At 41.0% G+C, this 12,692-nt stretch overlaps 1 protein-coding gene across 2 annotated transcripts in view; it reads right to left on the reverse strand.

Annotated features, from left to right (window-relative positions):
* The window catches only part of PTGFR (prostaglandin F receptor), a 59,595-nt gene extending 47,883 nt beyond the window's left edge, over positions 1 to 11,712 (reverse strand). Inside the window, exons 1-2 of one of the 2 annotated variants that reach the window (XM_043877323.1) lie at positions 11,281 to 11,712; positions 8,978 to 9,845 (exon numbers count right to left, since the gene is read on the reverse strand). In XM_043877323.1, the coding sequence (XP_043733258.1) occupies positions 8,978 to 9,775 (798 nt within the window). In that variant the 5' untranslated portion in view covers positions 9,776 to 9,845; positions 11,281 to 11,712. The other variant, XM_043877324.1, reaches the window with a different exon arrangement.
* Positions 11,713 to 12,692: the final 980 nt, after the last annotated feature.

Consider the following 12,692-nt stretch of genomic DNA (forward strand, 5'->3'; position numbering starts at 1 on the left):
GAAAGCAGGGCAGATCATACCTACTGACAGTACTTGTCAGTAACTACTATTATCATAATCAGTTCACAGATGTACAACATTGGCTTAGAGTAACTACAGGTCACAGCTAAGAGGTGGTGGGGTTGGGACCTGGCCTATGCTTAAGTAACTAGAGTATTCTAAAAGGAAGATTTGACTGGGGATTATGCACCAAAGTCTAAAATCATGGAACAATAGACTGGTTCCCAACTGGGAAAGAAGTATGTCAAGGCTGTATATTGTCACCTTGATCATTTAACTTATATGCAGAGTACATCATGTGAAATGCCAGGCTGGACAAAGCACAAGCTGGAATCAAGATTGCCGGGAGAAATATCAATAACCTCAGATATGCAGATGACACCACCCTTATAGCAGAAAGTGAAGAGGAACTAAAAAGCCTCTTGATGAAAGTGAAAGAGGAGAGTGAAAAAGTTGGCTTAAAACTCAACATTCAGAAAACTAAGATCATGGCATCTGGTCCCACCACTTCATGGAAAATAGATGGGGAAATAATGGAAACAATGAGAGACTTTATGACTTTATTTTGGGGGCTCCAAAATCACTGCAGATGGTGACTGCAGCCATGAAATTAAAAGATGCATGTTCCTTAGAAGAAAAGCTACGACCAACCTAGATAGCATATTAAAAAGCAGAGACAATTACTTTGCCAACAAAGGTCCGTCTGGTCAAAGCTATGGTATTTCCAATAGTCATGTATGGATGTGAGAGTTGGACTATAAAGAAAGCTGAGTGCTGAAGAATTGATGCTTTTGAACTGTAGTGATGGAGAAGACTCTTGAGAGTCCCTTGGACTGCAGAGAGATCCAACCATTCAATTCTAAAGGAAATCAGTCCTGAATAATCATTGGAAGGACTGATGCTGAAGCTGAAATTCCAATACTTTGGCCACCTGATGGGAAGAACTGATGCATTGGAAAAGACCCTGATGTTGGGAAAGATTGAGGGCAAGAGGAGAAGGGGATGACAGAAGATGAGATGGTTGGATGGCATCACCGACTTGATGGACATGAGTTTGCGCAAGCTCTGGGAGATGGGGATGGACAGGGAAGCCTGGCATGCTGCAGTCCATGGGGTCACAAAGAGTCAGACACAACTGAGCAACTGAACTGAACTGACTGACTAAAATCTAAAATGATACCTTTTACATAATCCAATTGTCTCTGTCTCCTCTGCCATCACACCTAGCCACACTTCACTTTGGCATTTCACTGTCTGAATTTAATTTGGGGGTTCAATAGCTTAGCAGGAGTGAGAAAAACCACCACCTCCCCACCTCTGGATAAAACCACAATTGTACCAACTCCTCTGTGGCATCACCATCCTGACACCCAGCACTGACAAATTTACCCAAACTTTGAAAGGTAATATTTGAAAATATCAAAAGGCAAATTTCTCCTATTGAATGAAATTCTCTCTGAACACAGTTAAATGACATTGATAGACCTGGTAAAATCTGGTGCGGCTATGACTGCCTTCCAAAGCAAATATAAATGAAATGCCTTTTATACACCTCCTGTAAGAATAAGACTAAGCAAATAAAATTAAAACTGGCAACCCAAAGAGATTCGGGGCACATCAACATCTTGAATTGTGCTTCAAATGTTTTTGGGCTTAACTTAAAACTCCAAAGCACATTAAGGCAGAAGACTTTCAGATCCATGATGGTATAAATTTAATCCACATGTGTCTGATTCATTTACACTTGAAGCATTCAAGTAATGTTTTGTAAGTGCCGTCTCAATGTCTATGACATCTCTGGGCATTTTTATGTCTTTCTCCTTAAAAAACAGGAAATCATGCTTTGGCAAGAGTAAATAAACTTAAAATACCAAAGTATTACAGACCACCAAGCACAACTAAATCAACAGACTTTTGTGTAAATTCTCAATCCAGCAGTGTCTTTTTTTTAATTAGATTGACTTTTGCTGGTCCAATTTTACACCATTCATTTCCATGAAGGGAGATGTTATACTCAAATATGAGTTCAATTCCAAAGGCCTATAGACAGCTCAATAGATTTACCAAATCACACTGTAAAGCTATGTGTAATATACTTTATATTGAGATAATGTGTGAATAAATGGACTTCTAGAAGAGGGTCCTAAGCCAGATTCTGTGGGAAACAGACTTTGAGACAGTGATCTACATGCAGAAATTTTTCTGAAGGGTGTGAGGCGATGAGGAAAGCAGGATTTGGCAGAAGGAGGCACAGAGCTGGAATGCAGTTACAAGTTCTGAAGGGCACAGGACCCTTCAGAAATGTCCCACAGGAGGCAAGGGTGTGCTTTAGGTCCCCACACCCACCCATCACTGTCCACAGAACGACCAAAGAGAAGGGGCACAACCACAGACAAGGCAGCGCCCTTTGGCTGAGGGTAATTTCCCTGAGGGGAAAACTCACCCCATAGGGGATCCAAGTGGAATACCAGTGTCTACTAGACAAGGCTGTTGAGATTTTCTGAGAATTAATCCTCTGTGAATATAAGACCTACTCAGTCTTTTAGTCTGATTAGCAATACAAATTGAGCCATATATTCACTCAATCAGCTAGCAAAGGCTTGAGGTAAGCAAACTCATTTTATAGGGAAATTTCAACATTTACTATGGAGCTTTAATTTATGACAATGTACGACCAGTGTCTGTAGGTCTTACTCAAAGAAATTTTCTCCTCCTGTGTCCTGAAATAATCCCCTCAAAGATAAAACACCAATAAAAAACACATCTTGGAGAAAAAAGTTCTGCACGTAGAGAAGAAGGCAGTGCTAAAGATAATAATGGGGCAAAAGTAACTTTGAAGAAGTTGTATCACCTAGCTTTTTCTCTTTGCCATTGATAATTCACATTTGATACCTGGTTCCTTTTCATTCATTCATTCAATAAACATTGGTTATGACCTACTTGTAGAAACTAAAACATAAGCCAGCAAATAGCTCTTAAACGCCAAGAACCATTGAGACTAACAGAGGAAACTGACATGTAAACAACATAACAAAATAATATCAATCCCAGCTTATCTACGAACTTCTTTCAGATTGCTGATGAAATTCCTAAATTCTAGCACCAGACTCAAATTATAGAATGTTCAGGATTCTCCAGGATGCAATTCTAATACTCCTGGGAAACCTCTGAACACACTTTCACCTCTTAGATCTCTCCAATCCAAATCCCAATCCACAGTTTTGAAGTATACCCAAGGCCAACCAATCAAGTCCTGACCCCATCAGCAGACTGAGTCCAAAGTGGAAATGAGAACCACTACCCACTGAGCGCTTATTTACATTAGATTCATTTAGAAAATACTTATTGGGCCCAACTCTGTGCCAGCCATTGGTCTTAGAATTGAGGACACAGCAATAAACAAGGTTCCTTCCTTCAAGGAGCTTACATGCTAGAGTCAGAAGCCAACAACCACCAAGTAAGCAGATAAGTGTATCCCATATTATCTGATACTGCTAAATGCTATGAGAGTAAATAAAGCAGAGGCATGGAATAGAGAAGAGAAGGGTTACTTTCTAAGACAGCCTGGTTAGACAATATGGTATTTAAGAGAGGAGTCAGGGAAGAGCCACATGGAAGTCAGGAGGAGAGTACTCCTGGCAAGAGAACACCAAGGCTTCAGGCTCGGGATGTGTTCCCAAATGTCCTGTCCAGTGGAACTGTTCCTCTGCCAGCTCCTGTCACTGACTTCACACCACATACTTCATGTCCACCCAAACACAAGAGCAGCCTGAAGACCCATCATAGAAACTACATTTAACTATCTCTAAAATGTGCCTTATCTTCTGGATATGAATTTTGAGTTGTGTCTGAGTTGTTTAAGAATTTCATAAAAGTGGGGTTTCCCTGGTGGTCCAGCGGTCAAGAATCCACCTGCCAGTGCAGGGTATGTGGGTTAGATCCCCAGTCCTGGAAGATTCCACATGCTGAGAGGCAACTAAGCCTGTGAGCCATAAGTACTGAGCCTGTGCTCTGGAGCCCAAGCTCTGCAACAAGAGAAGCCACCACAATGAGAAGCCCACACACCGCAACTAGAGAGTAGCTCCTGCTCACCACCACTAGAGAAAGCTTGCATGTAGCAACAAAGATCTAGTGCAGTCAAAAATAATAAATAAATAATTTTTAAAAGAATTTCATAAAAGTAGAACCCAAGTATTATCAGTCCTTTCTCCAAACATCATCATTGCAGCTTCCACAATCTAAACCAGGGAGCACTCCCACTTCACAAGGGAAACCAGCTAAAACAATTATCAACAATATCACCTCTAAATTAGTAGCAATGCAAGAATAGCCAAAAAGATCTGACATAAAGTTATAAAACAATCCAGTTTGTTTTTAATTTTAAAATGAAGCTCATTCAAAGTCCTTTATTTGGTACAGTGAGATCCAATGATGGATTGGTTAATTAATTTTTTTAGTTTGGGAAGTAATTCAAACAGGTACACATTATGTATGCAAATATTTATACATTTCCACATTTTCATTTGAAATATGTAAATGTACATCCATTCACCATCTTTTTGCTGTAGAGCCAGGTGGAGAGGACACATACACAGATTGTCATTATACAGTTTTTACACATGATAATGAGGGCCAGCCTCTCAAAGAAAGCAATCTTACTAGTAGTCAAAATGTTCTATTCTGTTGTGTTATTCCACCATTTGCCACTAGCCCTGTAAGATCTGGTCTTTATGACGCCAATACCTTTAGCAATTCAGTAGAATTCAATTAACCATTCAGTTATTTGATTTCTATCTGACAAACATCTTAGTGACCAAATGTTTAACTACATGACTAGAAATACTAGCAGAGGAGTAAAAACCTTAGAAAAATTAAAATCAAACTCTATGTATGAAACAAAACACACTTCTTGGGTAAATTCACCTATATAAGTTATCATTTTGCTCTTCATATACTTTCCAATTCAAACTGATCCTTCCAGTAAAAGACTGCTAAAGTTGAACTGTATCATAACTCGACAGTTGCTCACTTACGGAACAGATTAAAAATTACCATTTGGTTTCAATATCTGCTTAATTAACTTACCTACAGAACTCAGAACCCACATTCTGGTAAATCATTTCCCATCTCTTGACATTCATACTACTTAAGTTACAGTCAACCAGTCAACAAGTATTTATTGCTCTGCCAAACTAGTGAAATAAGTATAGGAATAATAATAAGTTCTTTTTAGGATTACATAGTCTAGAAATGGAATGTTAAAAAGACTCACTACCTGAAGAAAGACAAAAGTAAAGAATATTAAGGAAATGTTACTTAGAAGTGCTGGTAAGTGTCTTCTTTTTCCACATCACTCTAGAAACATCAGAAAAATATCTTCAAGGTTTATTTATTAGGAAAAAGTGGTTCACCTAAGATGCATGCAAGACAATTTTATAACGGCCATTTGACTCTCAAAGATTTTTGTATTAACTTGTTGCTAAGTGGAATTGTAGGTTAGTCAGTACCTATTGCATTTCCCTGTGTTTTTCAGTTGGGATTGTAATTAAATGAATTTATATGAATTAACAGTGTTTAAAACTATAAAATTCAGATATTGAAAATTTTTACAGACATTAACAAGTTATACTTTAAGCTAACATTATGATTATGTTTCTAAGTATCAATTCCTGAAAATAAGCATATACAGACACACACATACACATATATTCCTCCTTTTGTGGGGAAAAAAATAGGGAATTTTTAGGGCAGTGAAACTATTCTGTATGATACTGTGATGGTGGACACATATCAACATACATTTGTTAAAACCCACATGCCGTACAGCACAAGGAGAACCCTAATATAAACTGCAGACTTTATAATGTACTCATATTGGCTCATCCATTGTAACAAATGAACTACATCAATGCAAGATGTTTATAGTAAGGATTAATGGGTGTGAATGGATGGAGACATGAGGAGGTATGTGAATTCTATGCTTTCTACTCATTTTTCTGTAAACCTACAACTACTCAAGAAAAATAAAATCTACCAAAAGAGATTTCTAACAAACATCATGATCATCTTACCTTTGTATTAAACTCAATCATCAGAATTAATACAGTATCCCCTTTTTCATCAGCCACAAGTTTTAAAAGTTTTAGACATTATGCCAAAGCTATTGATAAGTTCTGATGCAGTAAATCCTGCCAATCCCAGACACCAGCATCTGCATTACTCACTTCCTCCTTTCAGTTTATGCATGCACCGGTACCCTTATTCCAGTTTGAGGCTTGAAAAATGACAGTGAACACAGGTCAAAGACCGTCTGCAGATGTTCGTTCAAATTCAACATTTCATTCTTATCAGGATGAGAGAAGGCACAGTGTAGAGTAGGGCATTGACCTGGAAGATGTCACAGTTATAGTGCATCTGCAGGAATTTAGCAGCTCAGTTTCAGAGAGATGTTGTAAACATTTAGAAGCTTCTAAAATGTAGGGTGCAGAATGATGGCTCAGCCATTAACGCCTGTGCAGTTCCTCCTGGGCATTCAGAGGATAAAGGGAAAATGGTTCTATAGGGAAATCAGTGTTGGGTGTTATTTCGGCATTCCCAAGCTAGGGTTTTTCATTCAGGTTCCATTTAGAACTGTCTGAGGGCCTTAACAAAACAAGTAAGGCACTTGTTATAAGTCACAATTTATAAATCCTTTAACCAGAACTTGCCATGAAGACCCAAGACTTCACAAGAGAAAGAAACTAGGAATGCAAAGAATGCTTGAAACAACTTAAAACATCAATTCAGCATGGGCTATCTGTGGTAGACCTACTACCCATCTGATGCAGAAACAATTTTTCACACTAAAAAGCACTTTAGAAGTATTGATGCATTGGGGTCATAAGTGTAGCAATAATTCACAGTTAAATAGAACACAGACCTCAGAAAATGTTTTATAAATATAAAATTATATTTCCACTAGGATATATATTCAAGATATTAACTAAATTGTAATATCTATTTTAGCAGTAAAGAAAAGCAAAACTTCAGGAAAAGAAATTAGAGAAAAACATAAATTCAAAATATTCCTGGTGAGGATGAAACTTTCTTACCTTCTATTGCCTGACAGTAGTTAACCTAAAACTCCTATTTCTCAAAGTCAAAAGCCAAAACTAAGTAGAATTTTAAGGGTGACTTGAAAAAAAAAAAAAGCCAAAACCAAAACACCAGTGATTAGCCCAGGGTTACCTGTGTCTCATTAAGTTCACTACTTCGTGGTTTTCAGGCTTTCTCCAGAGCTTCATTTTTACATTTTCTTTAAATATTTTCAGCTACCTCTTTTCTCCCTTTCTTAGCATTCCCTTTCCAACCCTCAAATCAGTCATTTTTTACTCAGACTCACTTTTTATTTTAAAAAGCTACTTTATTTCAAGTTTATAAGAAAAGGAGAATTATTCTAAGGGAATTCCCCTTGTCAAGTAGCATAAATTAAACTCTCCAAGAATGAACACTGAAGGGATTCCAAGTGTTGACAGAACTTTTCTCAGCTATTCACATTCAAACAACTAAACTATGAGCTCAGATGAGACCCCAAGTTGGGTTCACCTAAGGCCTCCTAAATTAACAAGAAGCAAGCTTCGACATGTTGATTTGCCATTGACAGATGTAGCCTATCCTCCGCTAGATTGGGCACCCCAGACCAATTCCAGAATACTGTGTAAAAAATACTTAAATGATACAATTCCAGTAGCTAAATTCAAATTGTAAGGAAATAAGAGGTATAGAAATTAAGAAATATTTTAAAAGCAAGAAATCCTTTTGCAGAATAAAATTGACTACCATAGGATCTATCTGCAGCAGTAACTCTCAAGACTTCTGTTCACCAGGACCATCAGGATTGTTTATTAAAGCTCTACTGGCCACAATTCTTAGACAATGAACCCACAGGGGCCTAGAAAAACTGCATTAAAACAAGCAAGAACAAGCACTTGCATATCACTATGCAAGGTACAACCAACCATGACCTTTGTGTTATGGCTACCTTTGTCTTAACACTTTTGCCTTACCTCTACCTGAGTATCAGCTGTATTACTAGCTTTGAATACCAATCTGTTTCCCCCTTGGTAAACAGAAAAAGGAATGGAAATAATCTTTACTGCCATCAGTAGCTACATACACAAGGATGTTTTCTCTTTCATTGTGTGTTATCACCTTTTCCATCATAAACAGTTGCAGAGAGTTATGGCCATACTTATCAATCACAAGTATTTTTTGTCTTCTATTTAGAAAGTCATATAAATGATTTATGTTTGTTGCTAATTCTTTAACCTTAGCCTTCATTTCCAAATAAAAATACCAAGATGTTAAATATAGCTGCTGGAAAAAGAGGCAATGAAATGATAAGAGAAGATTCCTTGGCTCTCATATCCCTCCCTGCATTACTATCATCCTCGGTTAATAAACTAGAGGTTTCTTTACCTGATCTACCCATTGAGGTCACCTGTACTATCCAACTATCTCAACTCATCACTTCCCTTTGCAAACTGAGACCTGGTCATTGTGTGTTGGAAGAAGCCAATCTATAAATCACAAGCCCATGTGACTTTCTATCAAGATGTACTGGAGTCCATTCCAATATTGTTTTATAGTCATTTTTTCACATTTTAGAAACTAATCATATTCAGTATATTAAAACTGTCATTTCTGCAAAAATTACTTTATACCACACTGCAATAGGTAACACTATGGTTAGAATTGTTTAGTGAGAATATTTCTTTTATTTCCAGGCTTGTGGGAAAATAACCATGTGTCATAGTTAGCTTAATTCTAAGCCAGAGATGAGAACTAAAATAAGTTCTGAATAGGAGTAAATTCCAGCACTCAAAAGATGAAACAGCATTGCCCATCAAGACTAACATCTTTGAAAAAGACAACAAACCTTGTATTGAATATGGATTAACTGAAAAAGCAAAAAATTGTCAAAACCATAGATCCTTACCAGAAACGGACTCCAACAAATGCAGGAAACACACATTATACCCAGAAGCTGGATGACCATTTCAAAGTGATGAGACCTGCCTTGTCTGTGCTGCTGACTTCTAAATTTAACTTTCAAAAGTGAAATTCCCGTGATGGCATTGCAAACAAATGAAACACCCAGGGCTAGGAGCCCCAGAAAAGCAAAAAGTAAAAGATAAAACCTATCTTCCCAGTCTTTGATTTGATCTGTTTTGTAGAAACACCAGGTCCTCGAAGCTTGAATTTTATAGTCACGATGCCCAAGGATGGGCAGCAAAGCTACAAAAATAGCAAAAAAGCACACCCCACTCAACATCATTTTAACATGTTTGGTTGTAATTTTTGTAGAGTGAAATATTGGTTTGGTGACTCCAATACATCGCTCAATGGCCATCAGACTGCCTAAAAAAAGTGGGCACAGACCAGAGAACACCATGCAGATACCAAAAATACTGCAAAGGATATTTGACTTGTCAAAGTAGATCCAGTCTTTATCAGAAGCATACACAAAGACCGCTATAGTTCCATTGATGAGGTGCCCAAAGAAATCTGTGATCACTAGAGCACTAGCCAAAAGCAAAAACGATGACTTGTACTTCTGTCTAAATCTCTGGTATGCCTTCATGAGAATAGCAATGGCAAGGCTGTTCGATAAGATTCCCACTGTCATGAAGATTATTGAAAAAGATATTGAAAGGTCTTCTTCCAGTTGGCAAGTTGTATTTGAAAGGAGCTCAGATGCAGGAGACACTGACTCTATAGAACTGTTTGTGGACATTGTTGTGGAGATAAGAGCCGGCCACTCAAGTCATCTCCCTCTCAAGAGTTTAGGCTTGCAGTCCAGAGATCTGTAGCATAAAGAAAGAGAAATCATGAGCCCTGGAAAACTGCTCATCTGGCATCCCAGCACCCTATGGTGGGAATCAGATTTATCCAGCCTATCAGGAGCCAGGTTGCATCATGCTGAAAACAACACACATCTGCCTGGGGTTCCACATCTCATTTTCAAGGTAAAGAAGCTACCAGAACTGAGACCTCTTGGTTAACTTCTGTGTCTACTCTGCCAATGAGCACCTCCAAAATCTCCTCCTGACACTTCACTGACACCCTAAAACTTCAGATTTACCAACTCACTTAACAAGACTAGATTTAAAACCAACTGAGTTTTTAAAAGTATGATAGTCTATTCTAATAACTAAGTGACGGTTTATACTTTTTGCTTTTTCCTCTGATGAGCTTTGCCCCAAAAGTGTAGATTATTCCTTTGGGAACTATGTCTGTTTGTCAGGCAGACAAAAATCATCATCCCCAAATTTTGGAAGGGTGCAGGGTGGAGCCGCAAGCGCACTGACGCTGCATGGGCTTCTCTGAATAAGTTCTGAATTCGAGCTAAAACGATGTGATTTAGCTCAAATAACAGCAAACCACACACCTCAGTGACCCATGGAAGGCTACCACCTGTGCAGAAATGCAGGTGGGTGACAGCAAGGGAGACGACCACCCTCACTGTGGGCACTTCTTTCTAGATGCTGCTGATCTTAAGTTACAGCTTCAGGGCAGCAATATCCAAGGCGAGTTATTCATTTGTAGCTCTTTCCCTAAGGCTTCCTTGGTAGCTCAGAGGGTAAAGAGTCTGCCTGCAATGCAGGAGATCTGGGTTTGAACCCTGGGTCAGGAAGATGCCCTGGAGAAGGACATGGCAACCCACTCCAGTATTCTTGCCTGGAAAATCACGTGGACGGAGGAGCCTGGCGGGCAACACCCCGTAAGGTCGCAGAGTCGGACACGACTGAGCGGCTAATACACAGCTCTTTCACTAGTAAGCTGAGACCTGAGTCACAGACCCTCTATGCCCACCCCCGCCGCCACCCCGCCCCGAGCTCTTTCAGCCGGCGTTTCCCCAACAGCTTTCCCGGAGGTTAGGAATTCCGAAGCCAGCCTTTCCTGGGACCGGCCCAAGCGGGGCCGCCCCGGTCTGCCCGCAGGGTGGCCGCCTCTTCCGAGTCTTACTCACAGCGCTACTTTCGCCCGCTGCTACCCCAACGCCCCCAGGCCTCTGCTTGCAACATCCTTCCCAAACCTCTTAACTGGCTGAAACTTTCTGCGATTGCTCAAACGCCAGAGGGCCGGTCTCCCTCCCACCCCCGGGGCGCCAAAGACCTGCGGTGATCCGGATGTGGGGGTCGAAGTGTCGCGGGCAGGGAAGCGAGGGGTGAAAGGGGATATTTTCCTTCACCCGTTTCCCTCCTCTTAGACCCTTTCTCCCAGGTCCCAGTCGCGCACCTCAGAATCCGGACGGGTCGGTCTTTTCTCTGCGACTGTATCCCCAGCTGGGGGCATCTGTTCCAAACGTGTTGGCCAGCGCAGGCTCAGGTACCCTCGGGTGCGGCTGCCTGTCGCCGCCCCGGGCGTCCGAGAGTGCGGTGGCTAAACCTCAGCCGGCCTGAGCATCCGGAGACCAACGCGTGGGAATCTAGCCGCTAGAGGGGTGGTGACCTTGGCATCCCCGGCTGCGGGCAGGGCTCTAGGCGGAGCAGAAGGGCGCGCCGGCCCGTGGGCCATCCCGCGCCCCTCTCTGCTTCGCCGATGCCGCCTGAGCGCAGCGCCGCGCCCGCGCCACGGCTCCGGCCCGGACTCGCTCTCGCCGCGCGTCCGCCCGCGCGCTCAGCCAGCGCGGAACCTGCCCGCTGCGCGCGGCTCGCTGGGTCCTTTAGCACCTAGCGGCGCTCGCCGCCTGGGCGGGGAGGAGGGCGCGGTTGACCTCCGCCCCTTCCTCCCCGCCCCTTTCGCCTTGAGCCGGACGCGGAGAAACTTCAGCACCGTGCTCAGATGCTACAGCCCCCCTCCTCAGCATCACTACGGCCCTCTTAGCTGCCCGACCACTTAGGGGAAAGTTTTGTTTTAAACTCCTTCTCCAGCTAAAGGCGCCATCTCTATGGCTGTAAAATAGGAATCAGGAGAGCCGAGGAAAGCGTGCAGACAGCAGTCGTGAGAGCGTATTGAAACTGTCAGATTGTAGTTTGCCGACTGTTCATCCCAAATCCAGCTTAAAAAGAATAAGCCAGGTACAAAGAAAGAGATGGTGCATTTGAGATGGTGGGCTTAGGGGCCGATATCCCCAAGAAGTGAAAAACATTCGGGCCACGTGTTGTCAGTGGGAAGTCGCTGCCTTAGGCTTCGCTGTCCCTTAGAGGACTGGACTGTTTCTAGCTTTCTAAAGAAGGTGAGAGGGGAAGGGTGAGGCGTATTCTCGCAGGACACATGCAGATAAAGCAGTAACATTTTAGTGATTTTAAAAGCCCAATGGTGAGAGAATTTCTAGTGGTGTGTTTACTCAAAGAAACTAATAAATTTTGCTGAAATCGTTTCATAATCAAGTAAAGAAATATCCACTATTCCATTAGGAATTGTAATTCGAGTCATTTTAATGTTGTAACCGCTTTTTGCTTATATTGTTTTGATCTGTACCTATTAACTTTATGTCATCTTCATAGTTTATGGAAACGTATTACTGATCTTTGCTCTTTTTGTCAGTAAAATATTGCCACAACTTATGTGAAAAACCAATGCCACATGGAAATAAACCCTCTTTTCTCTGTTCTAAAATCAGAAGGGGCCTCTAAACTCCTGGAAATTAAAAAGGACCATAAAATGCTACAGTGAGATAAATAAATTAGCCATTAACTATAGAGAAG

Source organism: Cervus elaphus, chromosome 20, assembly GCF_910594005.1.
Source record: "Cervus elaphus chromosome 20, mCerEla1.1, whole genome shotgun sequence".
Lineage (NCBI taxonomy): Eukaryota > Metazoa > Chordata > Mammalia > Artiodactyla > Cervidae > Cervus > Cervus elaphus.